This window comes from Grus americana, chromosome 29 (assembly GCF_028858705.1).
Source record: "Grus americana isolate bGruAme1 chromosome 29, bGruAme1.mat, whole genome shotgun sequence".
Lineage (NCBI taxonomy): Eukaryota > Metazoa > Chordata > Aves > Gruiformes > Gruidae > Grus > Grus americana.
In genome coordinates, this window is record NC_072880.1 from 3,066,943 (window position 1) to 3,082,764 (window position 15,822).

At 68.7% G+C, this 15,822-nt stretch overlaps 1 protein-coding gene across 4 annotated transcripts; it reads left to right on the plus strand.

The window, feature by feature from the left end:
- Positions 1 to 30: 30 nt before the first annotated feature.
- CGN (cingulin) lies at positions 31 to 15,487 on the plus strand. 4 transcript variants are annotated; one of them, XM_054806597.1, is made up of 21 exons: positions 31 to 480; positions 5,966 to 7,025; positions 7,191 to 7,291; positions 7,531 to 7,600; positions 7,789 to 7,884; positions 8,173 to 8,324; positions 8,565 to 8,706; positions 8,792 to 9,004; positions 9,338 to 9,486; positions 9,762 to 9,903; positions 9,990 to 10,190; positions 10,316 to 10,522; positions 10,606 to 10,863; positions 11,352 to 11,522; positions 11,633 to 11,794; positions 12,315 to 12,404; positions 13,398 to 13,481; positions 14,360 to 14,478; positions 14,577 to 14,685; positions 14,805 to 14,968; positions 15,047 to 15,487. In XM_054806597.1, exons 2-21 carry the CDS (start codon positions 5,994 to 5,996, stop codon positions 15,186 to 15,188), a joined length of 3,804 nt encoding a protein of 1,267 aa, XP_054662572.1. In that variant the 5' UTR covers positions 31 to 480; positions 5,966 to 5,993; the 3' UTR covers positions 15,189 to 15,487. The 4 variants fall into 4 exon arrangements, with proteins under 4 accessions (XP_054662572.1, XP_054662574.1, XP_054662573.1 ...); XM_054806599.1 differs by lacking the exon at positions 31 to 480 and adding an exon at positions 2,569 to 2,588; XM_054806598.1 differs by lacking the exon at positions 31 to 480 and adding an exon at positions 2,602 to 2,945.
- Positions 15,488 to 15,822: the final 335 nt, after the last annotated feature.

Genomic DNA, 15,822 nt, shown 5'->3' on the forward strand with positions numbered 1-15,822 from the left:
TAGGCCGAGCCCACCCTGGGCGTGGCCCGAGCCAGCCGGGAGGGGAGGGCGGGGCCCGGCGCCATCTCGTGTGTGGCGGAACTCTCCTGCGTAGGCCCCGGGGGGTCCCTCCGCTGTCCCTGAAGGATCGGGAGCCGCAGGGGCTCATCGCGGGGGCGGGAGGGGCTGGCACTGGCTCCGCCGCACCGTGTCCAGGGGGCAGGCGGGGACGGGCGAGGCCGTTCAGGAGCACGGAGGTGCCGCTGCCCCGGACGGAGCTCCCTCCCCAAGATGGCGCCGCTCTGCTGGCCGTGCCCCACGTGCACCGATGCGGGCCGTTAGCCGGAGGGGCGTGGTTAGGGGGCGTGGCCTCGCGGGTCTGTCCCCGCCCCGGGGCGGGGCTGGGCGCGGCGCGGGCCAATGGGCGGGCCCGAGGGCGGGGCCCGGGCGAAGGTAACAGGTTGCGGTGGGCAGCGGCGGGAGCGGCGCCGGCGGCGGGCGGTGAGTGCGGGGGGGACGGGGGGATCGTGGGGACCGGGGGGAATCGGGGGGGACCGGGGGGATGGAGGGACCGGGGGAATCGGGGGGGACCGGGGGGATGGAGGGATCGGGGGGGCTGCGGGGACCGGGGGGATCGGGGAGGACCGGGGGGATGGAGGGACCGGGGGGACCGGGGGGGGCTGCTGTCCCGGGAGCGCGTCCTGCCCCACGGCAGCGCCCATAGGTGCCGGGGCTGTAGAAGCGGTTATCTCTGGTGCGTGCCCTGCCCCACGGCAGCGCCCATAGGTGCCGGCGCTATAGGTGGTGTCCTTTCCGCAGCGTGCCCTGCCCCACGGCAGCGCCTACAGGGGCCGGGGCCGTACGGGCCGCCCTTCCTGCGGTGTGCCCTGCCCTGCGGCGGAACCCATAGGGCCGGGGCCCGTCGGGCTCTCCGTGCTGGGGGGGGCCTTGGCCTTGGCCTTGGCGGGTGCCCGGCCTGTGGCAGTGCCCACAGGGGCTCTTCCCCCCAGGGTGGGACCTGCCCTATAGCAGACCCTATAGGGACCCCCAGGCTGCTCCCCCGGTGAGGGACCTGGGTTGTCCCTCTCCTACCGGCTCCCCCGCACCGGGATCCGCTGTCCCCTATAGCCCCTATAGGAACTGCCTTTACCCGCCGCCTGCGGAGCCTGTCCTGTCCCCAAGGGACCTGCGTTCCCTACGGAAGTTGCACCCGCAGGCGCTCCTGTCCTTCGAGCGCAGGTCCCGTGCAGGGACCCTATAGCATCCCTCCGGAGGGGTGGCCGCTTCTCCTCCTTAGCGTGGAGTTAATCACCCCCTGCCTCGTCTCACCCGGAGCCGGGAGGGCGAGTTACACCCCGGAGGGGGGGGGAAAGCCCTTTGGACCTGGCGGGTTCACGGGAAAGTCCTCGCGGGTGCGGGAGCGCTGTGGGTGCTGGGGGCCGGGGCGCTGCCCCGCCGTAACGCGGCACCTCCTGAAACTTTCATGCGTGGAGCTGCCCTACTTCCCCGGGCTCCTGGGCGGTATTTTTAGCAGCCTGTTTAAATAAGAAAGAAAAATCTAGGGCTTGGGTGTCATCCCCGCTGCCATCCGACTTAGTCGCTGCCTCGACACTTATTTGCATCTCGAGGTCCGCGACGCTCCGGGTCTCGCTAACCCGTCCCCGTCCTCTGCCCCGTCGCAAGCTTTTGTTTGGGAGGGTGTTTGCGGCTTGCTCCCCCGCCGCCTTTCCTCTCCCACCACGCCGACCAGTCGAGCTGGTTCGGAGCGAGCTGGGTTTTCCATCTCCAGCCGGGGAGATAAGGTGCCGTTGGCCGATGGAGCCCCTCGCCCGCTGCGTCGTGGCCGCGTCGCAGCGTCTCCCCTCGGCAGCGCCTTGTTTTGGGGCGGCAGCTGCAGCGTCGCCTCCGCTACCTGTCCCGGGGAAGGGGGATGAAGGTTTTGCCGTCTCCGGGGGCTTTGTGTGCTGGTGTTCGCGCTGCCCGAGCCGGCCCTGGGGATCGCAGCGATGGAGGGGGGGACACACACGGGGGGTCCCCAGTTTGGGGTGAAACCAGGGCGTCCCAGCCCTGCAGCACCGGGGACCTGTTGGCCTTTGCGGATCCACGTTATGTCCCCGGGGCTCTTCCTCGCTCCCCGCCGGTGTCCCCCAGGAAATATTTATCCCCACGAGCGTGTGGATGAAAATAATTCTGGTTTCAAAGGCGTGGCTCGCTTGGAAACCAGTAAACCGACCTGATCGGCGCTGCGGTAAACACGTTAGTGCGGCTCGTGCCGCGCCGGTGGTCTCGGGGCGCCGCGTTCGAGCGCTGCCCTGGGGGTGACGACGTTTGGTTTCGGGTCTGACCCCGGCATCGGGGTCCCACGGAGGGGGGGGACACACACGGGCCTTCGGTTTCCGAAACGGGGCCCTGGGAGCGGCAGGGAACGGGATTTTCCAGTATCTGGGTTGATGATTAACCTGAGGGCTCTGCCCGCGGCTGGGTTGGGATGGGGAGGAATTCGGCCCTTATCAGCTCCCAGGGGAGCCCCGGGGGACGTCGCCTGCCCCTCATCCCCCACAGACATCCCTCTCCAGCCCCCGGCGCGATGCCGGCACCCCGGCGTCACGGTGAGACCGTCCCTGTGGCGTGACGCAGGTGCCCTGGTTTCGGGTTCCTCCGGCCCAGCCGGCAGCGCTCGGCTCACGTGCTCGGCCGAGGATTTATCGGGGTTTTGTGCTCCGGAGTTTGCGGGAGAGCAGGAATAGCCGGTCTCTGCCGGTGTCGGCGCGGGCTGGCCCGGTGACGGGCAGGGCACAGGCACGGCGTGTGCTGCCTGCGCCCGAAATCAGCCCCGGACTTTGGCCCCGAGCAAAACCAGGGCTGCGTACAAACACGGCTGAGCAAGCGGCGCTGCAGACGGGGCAGAGCTTTGGGGAAACCCTCGGCGGAAACAGCCTAAACCGTGCCGGGAGCCAAAAATCCAGGTGATGGGGGAGAAACGCCGGGTTTGCGCATCTCTGCCGGCCCCTTCCCCGCAATGTCGGCCCAGGCACGAAGTGCTTTGGGATAATCCGACGGCTTTTGCTCCTCGTGCTCGGGGGTGCGGCGGCCGCAGGATCCGACCTGCTCAGTTCGACCGAGGTGGCTCAGAGGTGGGCTCTGGCTTCAACGCGAAACCGTGCCGGTTCCTTGCCGGGGTCCCGGCGTGCGACTGCCCGCGGTCGAATTACCGGCTGACCTTGATGGAGGAGGATCAGCCCGACCTGGCAGCCGTTGTCTTTCCCACCGGGGTGTTTTCGGCATCGGACAGGAGCGGGGAGCCGGGGCGAACCGCGGTGACACAGAGCCCCGCTCGGCGTAGGAGCTTTTTCCAGCACCGCCTGCAAATTGCAAAACAACTTTCTGGGTTAACGTCGTCGGCACAAAGGGCTTATTGTGCCGCCGATCCGGGCGAGCGGAGCTGGCCGCCTGCCATCCCCGGCGCTGCCGGCCGGCAGCGTGATGCCGGAGGTGTGTGACCACCGGCAAGAGACCTCTCCTGCCGGTTTGCCGCCTGCCCGCTCCTGCCAGCTCTGCTGTGTCCTTGGCCGGGCGCGGGACCCCCGCTGCCCAGTGCCACCGTGGCTGCCAGCCCGGCCTGGGGCAGCGCTGGGGGGTGCTGGAGCACAAGCGTGGGCCCCGGGGACAAGAACCAGCCCGGGGTTTAGCCCCAATTCTCCGTCCCTCCCGCGTCCCGGCTCCTTCCCTGCGGTTTCCAGTGAAATCCCCTCCTGGGGCTGTTTCCAGCCCGGGGCTGGGTGTTGTTCTCCCACGCAGGAATGCCGTCCAGCTCCAGCCCTTTATCTGCGAGCTGGAGCCCTTCCAGGAGGAGGGAGACATTCCTGGGAGATTACGGGCCAGGCCTCGCTCACCTGCCTCCTCCCGGCCCCCCCAAACGCCCGGCTCCTGCCGCCGGGGCCCCCCAAAGCCGGGAGCGAAGCCGGTGCCTCGCAGACCGGTGTGAGAGAGCAGCTCTTCCCCTCCCCGGCCTCATCCTGCGCCGGCTGGGTTGGAGCCCGGCGACGTTCCCAACCGCATCCGACCCCCCCGGTTATCCGCCACCTGCTTCCCGCTCGTGCCAGGGAGGGGACGGCGGGGGGGGGGCGCAGAGCCGCGTCCTTTGCCGGTGGCGGTGACGCTGGCACAAGCCGGCGCTTTGCTCGGCGAGCCCCTGCCCCGCTGGCAATGCCGCAGGAGGACGCCGCGATGCCGTGCCGCCCCTCGCCGCCCATCCAAAGGTCTTCCCAAGGCGGGTGCTGCGCCCAGGGCTCGGCTCCCACCCCGATAGCGGTCGGGCCGAACCTCTCCCCGCCTGGGCTCTGCCTCGTCGCGGCCGCACTTTGGACGCTGGCAGCAGTGGAAAATTCTGCGTTTTTGCTGCCGAAGCTGGTTCCCCCTCCCCTGCTCACCGCGGCGGGTCGGTGGCCGCCCTGCTCCTCCCAGAGCCCCCGTCCCCACGGTTCGGGGGGGGACGTGCTGCGGTGCCCGCAGGGACGGGACTGATGGGATTTGCTGTAGGGGCTCTCGCTGCAGGCGCCGGGCTTAGCGTGTATTTAGAGAGGCTGGTGTCCGTTGCTGATCTCGTTAGCTGTACGCCGTGCAGGGATAATGAGCTCACGAGACGGGGGCTCTTCTCCCACCCCTGTTGGTGCCCTCGCCGCTGGGTCTGGGGCGGGATGCGGGAGACCCGAAGGGCTTGTTGGGACTCCGGCAAAATGCCGCCACCCCCCACCCCGAGTTTGGCCGGGGGACGGGAGCAGATGGCGGTGGTGGGGAGCTGGCAGGGCCCGGGGAACCAAAGGGCTCGTCCTTCCTGGCACTGCCCGGCACCCGCCGCTGCCTCCGGCCCACGCTGCTGCTCGGGGCCCGGCAGAAAGCGGGGTCCCACGGCAGCGGGGCTCCGGCTTCTTCCCTGGGGTGGGTGCGGGGGGAGACGCGGGCTGGGGGTTGACACGAGGCCGTGGGAGATCCCGGCTGCGCCGGGCGTCCTGCTGCCTCGGCCGCGTTCGTGCTCCATCCCTGCCCGTTCCGGGCTGGGGCAGCTTCGGGGGCGATGTCCGGACCTGAGCTGCAATTCTGGGGTTTGGGGTTTGCTGGTTTGTTTTTTCTCTGGGCACAGGATGTGTTTAAGCACCCCCCACCCGGCGTGGGGTCCTGCTGTGTCCCGGGGTCCCCTGGGACACACTCCCCAGGGACGCGGGCGCAGGCCGAGCGCTCCCGCACCTCGCGTTGCTCCTGGCGTCCCGTTTATTTACAGCCGAGAAAGGAGCCGCCGCTGCTTCCGGTGCTCTGGGGGGGCGAAAACCTGTTGCCGTGGGGTCGGGGGCTGATCTGGGGCTTTTCCGTCACTTAAACCCCCCTGGTGCCTATAGGGGAGCCCACCCCCCCGCCTCCTCCGCTTCTGCCGCTCTCCCGCCGGCCGGCATCGCCCTGGGTGCTGCCGGGACCGAGGGGGAGGGTTACATCACGCTGCTCCCAATATGTCACTGCTCATATCTGTCCCCTCCCCACGGGACATGGGCGGCTGCCCCGGCCACGGGGACGGCGGGTGCTGGGGTGATGCTGAGGGACACCAGCGCTCCGGTTGCAGCGAGGCTGCGGCGTTCCGCAGGCGCCCGGGAGGCAGCGGGAGCGAAGCTGGGCTGCGGAACCCGGCCGGGATCTCTGCAAACCCTCCGCATCCCCGAGTCCTGCCAAGGCTGAGCGGCGGGAGACGCGGTGAGGGTCCGGGCGCCGATGCTTTGTGCGGGGTGCTGGGGGGGGGGGTTTGCTCTCCCTGCCCTCCCCAGCGTCCCCCCGGGAGCAGCCGGGCGATGCCGGTGCCGGCACAGCAAAGCCCTGTCCTCAGCCTGTCCTGGGGACGCTGCAGCGCTGGCACCGCCTGTCCTCCGGCACTGCCGGACCCTCGCCGAGCGCCGTCTCCGATCCGAGGTTGACTCTGCCCTCCCTCTCCCCCCCCCGCCAGCCCAGGACCGCGGTGCTGAGCCCCGAGGATGGAGTGGCCGGCGAGCACGGCAATGGCGGAGAAGCAGAGCCCTGTGGACTACGGCGTCCAGATCCGCTTCATCAACGACCTGCAGGAGCCCCGGAGACCCCCCAAGGCGCGGGGCAAACCCGGCTCCTACGGCGTGGCTGTGCGGGTGCAGGGCATCGCCGGGCAGCCCTTTGTCGTCCTCAACAGCGGCGAGAAGGGCGGCGACTCCTTCGGGGTGCAGATCAAGAGTGAGGGCTCCTACCCGAACCCCCCCGCCGGCCCCCAGCCCTCCGGCTCCATCAGCTCCGACTCGGACCTGCCGGAAAACCCCTATGTGGGGCGGCAGCCCCGGCACGGCTCGTCCTACAGCACCTCAGACGAGGAGGCAGGCGGCGTCTCGGCGACCTCCCGGCACGAGCCCAAACCTCCGCCGGGCAAGCGGCCGCTCGGTGAGGAGCTGCGGAGGACGCAGTCCCACGGGGATCTGCTCGGCGCTGACGCGGAGGAGCCCTTTGCCGCCAGCGCTCCCCGGGCCAGCGGCAGCCGGCACCACCGGGCTCTGGCCGGCGGCAAAAGCAGCAGCATGTTGAACATCGCACCGGAGCGGAGCAAAGCCTCCGGCTCAGAGGCCGTGGCCAAGGACCCCTCCTTGGGCACGGAGGCCGCGGTGGCCGCCGGCGGCAGCGACGTGGACACCAAACCCCTCTCCTCGGTGGATTCGCTCATCAGCAAATTCGACGGGAAGGTGCAGCAGCGAGGCCGGACGGCCAGGAGGGGCCGGATCCCCTCGGAGGAGAGGAAACGCTCGCAGAGCCTGGACAGCCGCATCTCCCACCGCAACGTGCCGGATGCCAGGGAGCTGAGCGGTGACCAGCGCCAGGCCGGTGCCGTTCACCCCCAGCCCTCGGTGCCCGCTGGCAGCCTGAGCCTGAGCCGGCCGAGCGTGGCTGGGGGGGTGGAGATCGGGGGGACGAGGAGCCAGCGGGCGAACCGGGGTGCGGAGGAGCCCACGACCGAGCGGCTGCAGAGCAAAGCCCGGGCAGAGCTGCAGGTACCGGGGTCACATCAGGATCCTGATGGGGTCACAAGCTCCTGAACCGAGGGGGGAACCAGCACCCTGGCGAGTGCCAGCGTCCTCCGGAGCGGCGGGGTTTGGGGGGCGGTGGGGGGACTCGTGTCCTTGCCGGAGCTGAGAGTTTTTTGTCCCTCGCGGCAGCTCAAATCCACCCCGGACCTGCTGCGGGACCAGCGGGAGGTCGCCCAGCCCGGCAGCAGCGAGCACCCCAAGGAGCTCATCTACGGCATCCTGAAGGAGGGGTGAGCCCCCCAAAGCCCCCCCCGAATGCCCCCGCCACTCCCTGCCCCTTCCCAAAGCCCCGCTGGCTGCGGCTGGGATGCTGCGGGGCGCTTTGGGAGCGGGGGTGCCCCTGTAGCCGGCTGGTGCTCAGGATTTTGGGGGGGAACGAGCGACGAAGCGCTGGGGGTGTTCCCACACCCCGGGCTCAGCCCTCGCCCCCCCCATACCCAAACGCTTCCCCCCACTCTGACGCCCGCAGGAGCAGCGAGAGCGAAATCTCCCTGAGGAGGAAAACTGCCCGGCTGCTGGAGAAGATGCAGGAGCTGGCGGTGAGTCAGGGCCGTCCCGGTGCTGCTCCCCACTGCGGGGGGGGGTGACCGGTCCCCGAGCCCCCCAGGGGCTCTGCCTGCCTGGCGCCGTGTCCCCGCGTGCCGGGGACGGGACCCGGTGGGGCACAGCTGACAGGGGCATCGTGGAGCCCCGAGCCCACCGAGTGAGCCCGGGGGGGTCTTCCCAGGGTCCCGCCAAGGACGCGGCGTGTCCCCAGCCCCAGCACAGGGACCTGGCCAGGAAGGTGGAGGAGCTGCAGGAGAAGCTCGACGAGGAGACCAAGGTGAGGCCAGGCCGGGGGGGCCGGGGGGGCCGGGGGATGGCGGTTTGTATCCCTGGGGAGGGGGGAAGCGCGATGGATCCCTGCGCTGAGCCCCCTTCGCTTGGGCGCCCAGGCAAGACCAAATTTTCTCCCGGTCTGTTTTACGCCCCGCCAGGGTGTCTCAGGGATGCCGGGGGTGCAGGCGTCTTTCCCGTCCCCACCGGAGCCGGGGGCGGGGGGATGCTGGGGAGGGGGCCGGGGCCGTTCTGTCCCCAGGAGGGGATGTAACCGGTGTCCCCCCTCCTGCAGCTCCGCCAGAAGCTGGAGCTGAGCAGGGAGCCGGGCAGGAGCAGCTCCGCTCGGGCCGTGGAAGCCCGGCTGCGGGAGGCCGAAGGGGAGAGCCAGCGGCTGCGGGGGGCCCTGGACAAGAAAACCCAGGAGCTGCAGAGGAGTTTGCAAGAGTAGGAGCACCAGGGCTGGGGACGCTGAGGGAGGGCGGTGGGAGGGGGCCGAGGGCTGGGGCAGCGCAGGGCGGGTGGCTGTCACCCCCCGCTGTCCCCGTCCCCTTTGCCACGCCAGGACGAGCCGCCCGCTGGTGTAGCTGCTCGTGCGTGGGTGCTGCAGCCGCGGCCCCTCGGGGTGCAGACGCGGCCGGGGTCTCGAGGCGGAGCAGGTCTGAGGGCCCCCGCGCTCCCCGCCAGGCTGCGCGAGGTGAAAACGGCCAAGGAGCAGGCGGAGACCCGGCTGGGCGACTGCGAGGAGCGGCTGCTGGCGACGCACCGAGAGCTCGACCGCCTGCGCGAGGGCTCCGGCACGTCCCCGGACGGCGAAGCCTTGTACAAGGTATGGTGTGACGGTCGCACCAGGGGTGTGAGCGTCCCCCTCCGTCACCTCTCTGCCGCCGAGCCTGGCTGTCCCCTTTGCCCAGGAGCTGCTGGAGACCCGGGAGGAGCTGGAGGAAGCCCTGAGCTCCAAACAGCGGCAGGAGGAGCAGCTGCGGCTGCGGGAGCGGGAGCTGACGGCGCTGAAGGGAGCCCTCAAGGAGGAGGTGGCCAGCCACGACAAGGAGCTCGACCGCGTCCGGCAGCAGTACCAGAGCGACATGGAGCAGCTGCGGCGCAGCATGGAGGGCGTCTCACAGGTCCGGTCCTGAGCAGGGCTGCTGGGGAGGGACGGGGTCTTGCTCAGAATTCCCCCTTTAAATGGTCCTGAGCTGGAAATGGGGTTTGTGTCCCACCCCAAACTCACCCCATCGGAGCATCCATCCGCCCCGGCTCTCGCTGCCCCAGGACAGAGGTGCTGGCGGGGGGGGGGGGGAGCAGAGCTGGTTTGCGGAGGGGTGGGGGCTCCCCGGGGCCCTGCGTGGGTTCCCTGGGCCGGTTCGGGGGGCATTAACCGGGGCAGGACCTCAGCGTCGTTGGAGCATCCCGTGAGGATGCCGCTCTGCGAGTGAGCGCTCCACGCTTCGCTCCAGGATCAGGCCAACCTGGAGTCGGAGAAGCAGAAGATCAACGCCGTGGTGAGGAACCTGCAGCGGGAGCTGGAGGAGAGCGCGGAGGAGACGGGGCACTGGCGGGACATGTTCCAGAAGAACAAGGATGAGCTCCGCGCCACCAAGCAGGAGTAAGTGCCGGGGCTGCGGCTGAGCCCGAGGCACGAGCAGCTTTTGGGGAGGTCCAGCCGCTCGTGACCATCCAGCATCTTTGCTCCAAACCCTGTTAAAACAGGTTGGGAGCTGGGATGGGGCTGGCCCTCCTCTTCCTCCCTTGGGCATGTGGGGAGGAAGGCGACGGCCGAGCCGGGTGCCGCTATCCGGGCACGCTGGGGCCTGGGGACGGGGGCGCAGGGCACGAGGACACGAGGATGGGTTTGGATGGCCTCATCCTGCCCCTCTCCAGGCTGCTGCAGGTGAAGATGGAGCGGGAGGAGTTTGAGGAGGAGCTGCGGGAGCTGCAGGAGCGCTTCACGGCCGCCCGGGAGGAGGCAGACCAGGCGCGGAGCAGCGCGGTGGACCCCGGCGAGCTGGAGGCGCTGAGGAAGGTGGGTGACGAGGGAGGAGGCGCACGCAGCGCCGGGGACGATGTCCAGCACCAAGGGTCCCCGACTCCCCGTCCCCTCCGTCCCAGGAGCTGCGGCAGGCGCGGGAGGCGCAGCGGGAGCTGTCGGCGGAGAAGCGGACGCAGGAGGAGCTGCTGCGGCAGCGGGAGCGGGAGCTGGCGGCGCTGAAAGGCACCATGCGGGAAGAGGCGTCCAGCCGCGATGGGGAGCTGGAGCGGTACCGCAGAGACCTGCAGCAGCTCCAGGACGAGCGGGATGAGGCCGCCAAGGTGAGCGTGGGGGACGGGGTTTGCCCCCCGCCAGCCGTCCCGAGGGCTGCAAGCCCAAACTGCCCCCCCCGAAGCCCCCCCAAAGGCTGGTCCCAGGTCCACCCTGCGCCGTGGCCGCGTTGCAGGCAAAGGCTTCCCTGGAGAGCGCGCGGGAGGCTTCGGAGCAGGCGAGGAAGACCCTTGAGTCCAGCCTGCAGGAGGTGCAGGAGCAGAACGACGACCTGAGGAGGAAGGTCCTGGGGATGGAGACGCAGCTGAAGGAGTACGAGCGCTTGGGCGAGAACTGGGAGGGCTCCCAGGCACGGCTCAAGGAGAAGGTCACCAAACTGGAGGTACCGGGGCTGCGGCCGCTCCTGAGCTGCCCTGAGCTGTTCCCCGGCCTCGGGAAGGAGTTTGAAGAGCCCCGTCCTCGCAGGCAGAGCGCAGGCAGATGGAGGAGTCGCTGGGCGAAGCCACGGAGCGGGAGCAGGAGCTGCTGATGGCCAAGCGGTCGCTGGAGACCCGCCTGGAGGAGGTGCAGCGGAGCCTGGCCCGGCTGACGCAGGAGCACCAGGAGCTGAGCGCGTCCTACCAGGACGAGCAGCGGCAGAAGGAGCAGCTCAAGCGCGCCAAGAGCGAGCTGGAGGAGCAGAAGCGCCTGCTCGACCGCACCACTGAGAAGCTGAACAAAGAGGTTGGGGCGCCTGTTCCCTTGGCACCCCCAGGACCCCCGTCCCGTGGGGCATTGTGTGCCGCGACACCCGGTCTCTGTGCCGTGGGATGGAGATCTCCCCTCGCTGGGTTAGGGGAGGGATCCGGGACATCGGGCACGGAGCCGGTTTCCCTGCCGAGCCAGTTGGGACCCATCCTTCCCTGATGTCCCGGGAGACTCCACGAACCCCCGCCATCCCCAGGGATCAGTGTCCCGGGGCCGTGCTGTCCCCTGCCCTTCCCCAAGCGGCTCCGGCAAGAGCCCGGTGCCTGCGCAGAGTCCGGGCTCATCCAGGCTGCTCTGGCAGGGCTCGCGCCCCTCGCCGTGATGCTCCTGAGCCCACGGGGCAGGAACGTGCCCCCCCAGCCCCACAGCCACGGGTATCTTCTCCCACCTCGAGCCCCGTCAGCTCAGGACGGGGTGCGTAAGGCTGGTCCCCCGGCTCCTGAGCCGTCCCCGCTCTGCCGCAGCTGGCGCAGATGACGGAGGAGTCGCACAGCTCGCTGGCCGTGCTGAAGTCGCAGCTGGAGGAGTTCAAGGAGAAGTCGCGGAAGGAGATCACGGACTCCCAAAAACAAGCCAAGGATCGGGGCGCCGAGGTGGAAAAGATGCAGTTCAGCGTGGGGCGGCTGCAGGACGAGGTACGGCGAGCGCTGGCGGGTTGTGGGTCCCCACGCCGTCCTCTCCGTCCCTCCGTGGGGACCCTCGGGACGCGTCTCACGTGGGGACGCCTCTTCCCTGCGCGCCGCAGGTCGCCCGGCTGAAGCAAGCGCTGCAGGACAGCCAGGCGGAGCGGGAGAGCGTGCTGCTGGATAAGGAGGTGCTGCTCCAGCGCCTGCACAACCTCGAGCAGGAGATGGAGACCAAGAAGCGCTCCCAGGATGATCGCTCGCGGCACGCCAAGGCGCTGGAGGTGGGGAGCGCTGCGCGGCACCCCAAAACCGCTCGCCCCGTTGCTGCAGTGCTGTGTGCTAACAGCAAGGGGCAGAGCTCGCCCAGGCATCCTCCGTCCCGCAGCCAAAGAGGAGTTACGCAGCCCGGCAGCGCTGGGAGGGGGGGTGTGCTACTGCTAATATTAATAAATATTTATTAATTGCCAGCGCAGCCGGCTTTGTTTCGGCTCTGTCCGGCATTGCCCGGCGGCTCGGCTTGCCGCAGGCTGTTGCTCTGCGGGTTATTCTCCCCCGACGGGGCGACGGGTGCGCGGGGGTCCGCGCGGCATCGAGCTGCCGTGTCTCATATCCGAGCGTCTCCATTCTACCTCCCGGGCTGCGTCGGAGCCTTCCGGACCGGTTGGGTTTTGCTGGGCTGGAAGCGCTGGAGCGAATCCCTCCCTGCAGCATCCCAGCTCGTCGGCCCCGGCTGGCCCCAGCCCCCCCTGCCCGCGGGGACCCCGAGGCCCTTCTGACCCCCCTGGTCCCGTCTCCTTGCAGGAGAAGTCCAAGCGCCTGGAGGTGGAGCTGGACGAGGAGAGGACCACGGTGGAGCTGCTGACGGAGAGGGTCAACCGGAGCAGAGACCAGGTAGGGCAGGCGGTGCCGTGGCAGAGCCCCCAGCCCCGGCCAAATGGCGCTGGATAACTCGGATCCTCGGAGTTAAATCCTGCTCCGGAGCTGCTCACCGGAGTTAAAACCCCATTAATGAGTCGTTAGCGAGCAGCCCGGAGCCCGCCATCACTCTAAATGCAATCGGGATGACGGTGTCTGAAAAGCTGGTTTGGGCGCAAATGGGAATTACATGAGCTTGGTGCAAAAAAACCCCAAACCAAACCAAAACCAGAAATCCCCTGAAATGACGGAGTCAGGTTTGTGTTTGTGCAGGAAGCTGGGGTTAAATTACGCCGGGCTCCGGGCTCTCCCCTCCCTCTATTACCTTCAAAGCCGGAGCCGGTGCTGGAGCTCTGCGAGCGGGTGGCAGCTGCCTGCCGAGCCTCCCGGGGTCCAGCGGCGCTGGGTTTTACCGGGACCGGCAGCTCCTCCGCTCACAGCCCCTCTCCCTCCTGCCCCACCGCGATCCGGCAACTTTTTATACCAACTCCCATCTCCTTCGCTTTAAAAGCCGCGCGTTTCGCCTTGGTCGACCTGAAAGAGGCCCCTGGGGCGGTTCTGGTTTTGCTCCGTCGGTGAATCAAACCCATTCCTGCCCCTGGCACGGCCGTGCCGCCGTGCCCCGCGGTGCTGGGCAGAGCTGGGAACGCAGCCGGGTCCCCAAATCCCAGTTCAACCAGTTTAAACCCTCCAGTGGAAAATTGCAGCCCTTGTCTGGGCCACTCGCCAGAACGGCAGTAACTGATTTAGGAAGGAACCAAAATCCTCTCGTCGGGGGGTTTTGGTGTCACCGATACCGGCTGTGTGCCGTGGGACGGCCACCGTGCGGCTGTTGGGTGCACCGAGTCCACCCGTGCTCTGCGGCACCGGTGTCGTGGGCAGAAATTGCGGTGGCCCCGATCTCTCGCCGAGCGACCATTGCGGCGGAGGACGCGGCAAAACCAACCGGTGCCGTGTCCTTGTCCCCAGATCGACCAGCTGCGGGCAGAGCTGCTGCAGGAACGCTCCTGCCGGCAGGACCTGGAGTGCGACAAGGTCTCGCTGGAGAGGCAGGTACAGCTGCGCCGCGTCCAGCCCACGGCCCTGGGGCCAGCCGGAGGGCAGCCGGACCCCTTGTGCTGTGAGCGATGCCGGGCAAAGCGTCCCGGTGCGGCCCCGGGAGAGGGACCGTGCTTCCCCGGCGCTTTTCCTCCCGTAAAACCGTTCCTCCTCTTCCTCCCCGCGCTGGATCCGGCCCGTCCCAGCCGCCCCATGGCGCAGCCCTGGCTGGAGCATCCTTGGAGCCGCCCGGCATCTCCCCGGGGCGGCATTCCCGCGGGATCCCCCTGCCAGCCTGCCCGGGCTTGCGCTCCAAACCCTTCGTTACCTAACCCCGAGCTGGCTCCTAACGAGATGATGGATGGGAACTAAGCTCCCCAAGCTGTTCTTGTTCCCGGTGCGGAACTGCCGCTGCCAAGAAAAACACGGGGCTCCTACTGCTGACGCCGCGGGGCCCGGCCCGGCGGTGCCCACCGTTGTTACCGCTGCTCGGTTGACGAAGCCGGGGCGATGCTGCTGTGCGGGACGGGGAGAGGAGCTGGGTTTGTGGTGCTTGGGGGGGATTTTTTGGCCAACGAGGGTGTTCAAGAGCAGCAAGTGGGGAGCCAGGGGATGCCGGGCAGCGTGGGGCCGGCGGGGGCTCTTGCACCTCGTGGTTCCCGGCACATCCTGGTCTCGCCTCGTGCCCCGGCTGGTGCCAACACAGCTAATTGCCGTTATATAACCCGGCTCGTTACGTCTCCTCCTTGGGAAAGGCTTTCTGGGCCCTGACTCACCGCCGGGATTTACATAAGCGAGGCTCTGAGCCTTTCCCACCCGCTTTGGGAGCCCCGCGGGGGGTGACGGGGACGACTTTGGGGTTTATGTTGCTTTGGTTTGGTTTCCCCCTGCAGAACAAGGAGCTGAAGAGCCGCCTGGCCAGCTCGGAGGGGCTGCAGAAACCCAGCAGCAACGTCTCGCAGCTGGAGGCGCGGGTGGAGGAGCTGCAGGACAAGCTGCAGGTGGAGGAGAGGTACCGGCCGTGGAGACCCCCGCCTCGGGGGGGGGGGGGTGCCATCGCTCTCACCGGGTGCCGGCCCGGCTCACCCACGACCCCTCGGTTTGCCGTAGGGAGAAGAGCGTCCTGCAGTCCTCCAACCGCAAGCTGGAGAGGAAGGTGAAGGAGCTGACCATCCAGATCGACGACGAGCGGCAGCACGTCAGCGACCAGAAGGACCAGGTGGGTGCCCTCGGGGCGGGGGGGGGCCGAGCGGCATCGGGACCCACCTCAGGCACCCTTGGGTGCTTGTCCCGCGCCGGCCATCCTCATCCCGTGGGAACCGCCCTGTCTCCCTGCAGCTGAGCCTGCGGGTGAAGGCCCTGAAGCGTCAAGTGGACGAGGCGGAGGAGGAGATCGAGCGGCTGGAGGGCGCCCGCAAGAAGGCGCAGCGGGAGCTGGAGGAGCAGCACGAGCTCAACGAGCAGCTGCAGAACCGCATCAAGGCGCTGGAGAAGGAGGCTTGGTACGGGACGCCGGGCTGGCAGGGGGGGGTCCCAGCCCCGTCCCTGAGCGGGGACTGACCCCTCTTCTCCCTCCCCAGGCGCAAAGCCGCCCGCTCGGCCGTCGATTCCTCCCTGCAAGACGACCAGCTCAGCTCGGACGAGGAGTTCGACAGCGCCTACGGGCCGTCCTCCATCGCCTCGCTGCTCAACGAGGCCAACCTGCAGACCAGCTCCTGCTGACGCCCGCCCGGAGCGGAGCCGTGTCCCGAGAGCCGGGCGAGGGACCAGCCGCCGCTGCTCGCTGCAAAAACTCTTCTACTACCACCGCCGTGAAGGAAGGTGCCGCTCAAAAGGCGGTGGGATGGGGAACACCCCCCCACACACACCGGAGGTCTCGCCTCTGCGTCTTCATACGGGTCTCAGGGTGCGTTTGCACCGTGGATTTTTGCCGGGGAGGGAGCAGCTCACCACAGCCGGTGTCCCCCTTGGTGACGGTGTCCTGCCGGGACCCCACGGCCCTGGGGACAAGACACGGCGCGGGGGCTCAGGCTCCCTTGGGGGCAGCCGGGGGGGGGGGGGGCGGGGGGCACCCACGGCTCCGGCCACCCTGGTTTATTTTTATATGCAACTGCCCTTTGTGCCCCCGCTGCCCTTGTCCTCTCCAAGTGCTAATTTAAATAAAAGTGCGCATTTTAACGCCTGCGGCTCGTCATCCATCCGGGGCACGGCACAGACTCCGGCACATGGGGCTGCAGGGCACCGGGCTCCTGCCCGGCTCGGGGAATGCAGCTCCTTCCCCGCTCCGCTGGATCTGGCCTAGAGATAAATCCTTGTTATCGCTAATTAACGAGGATGGGAGCCTTGCCAACTGCTA

Bases quoted from the DNA above. Each gene is read 5' to 3' on its own strand.
- CGN (XM_054806597.1), top strand. From the start codon at position 5,994: ATGGAGTGGCCGGCGAGCACGGCAATGGCGGAGAAGCAGAGCCCTGTG. The intron at 7,026-7,190 runs GTACCGGGGTCA...CCCTCGCGGCAG, and splicing joins AAGCCCGGGCAGAGCTGCAG to CTCAAATCCACCCCGGACCT. The intron at 14,686-14,804 runs GTGGGTGCCCTC...GTCTCCCTGCAG, and splicing joins TCAGCGACCAGAAGGACCAG to CTGAGCCTGCGGGTGAAGGC.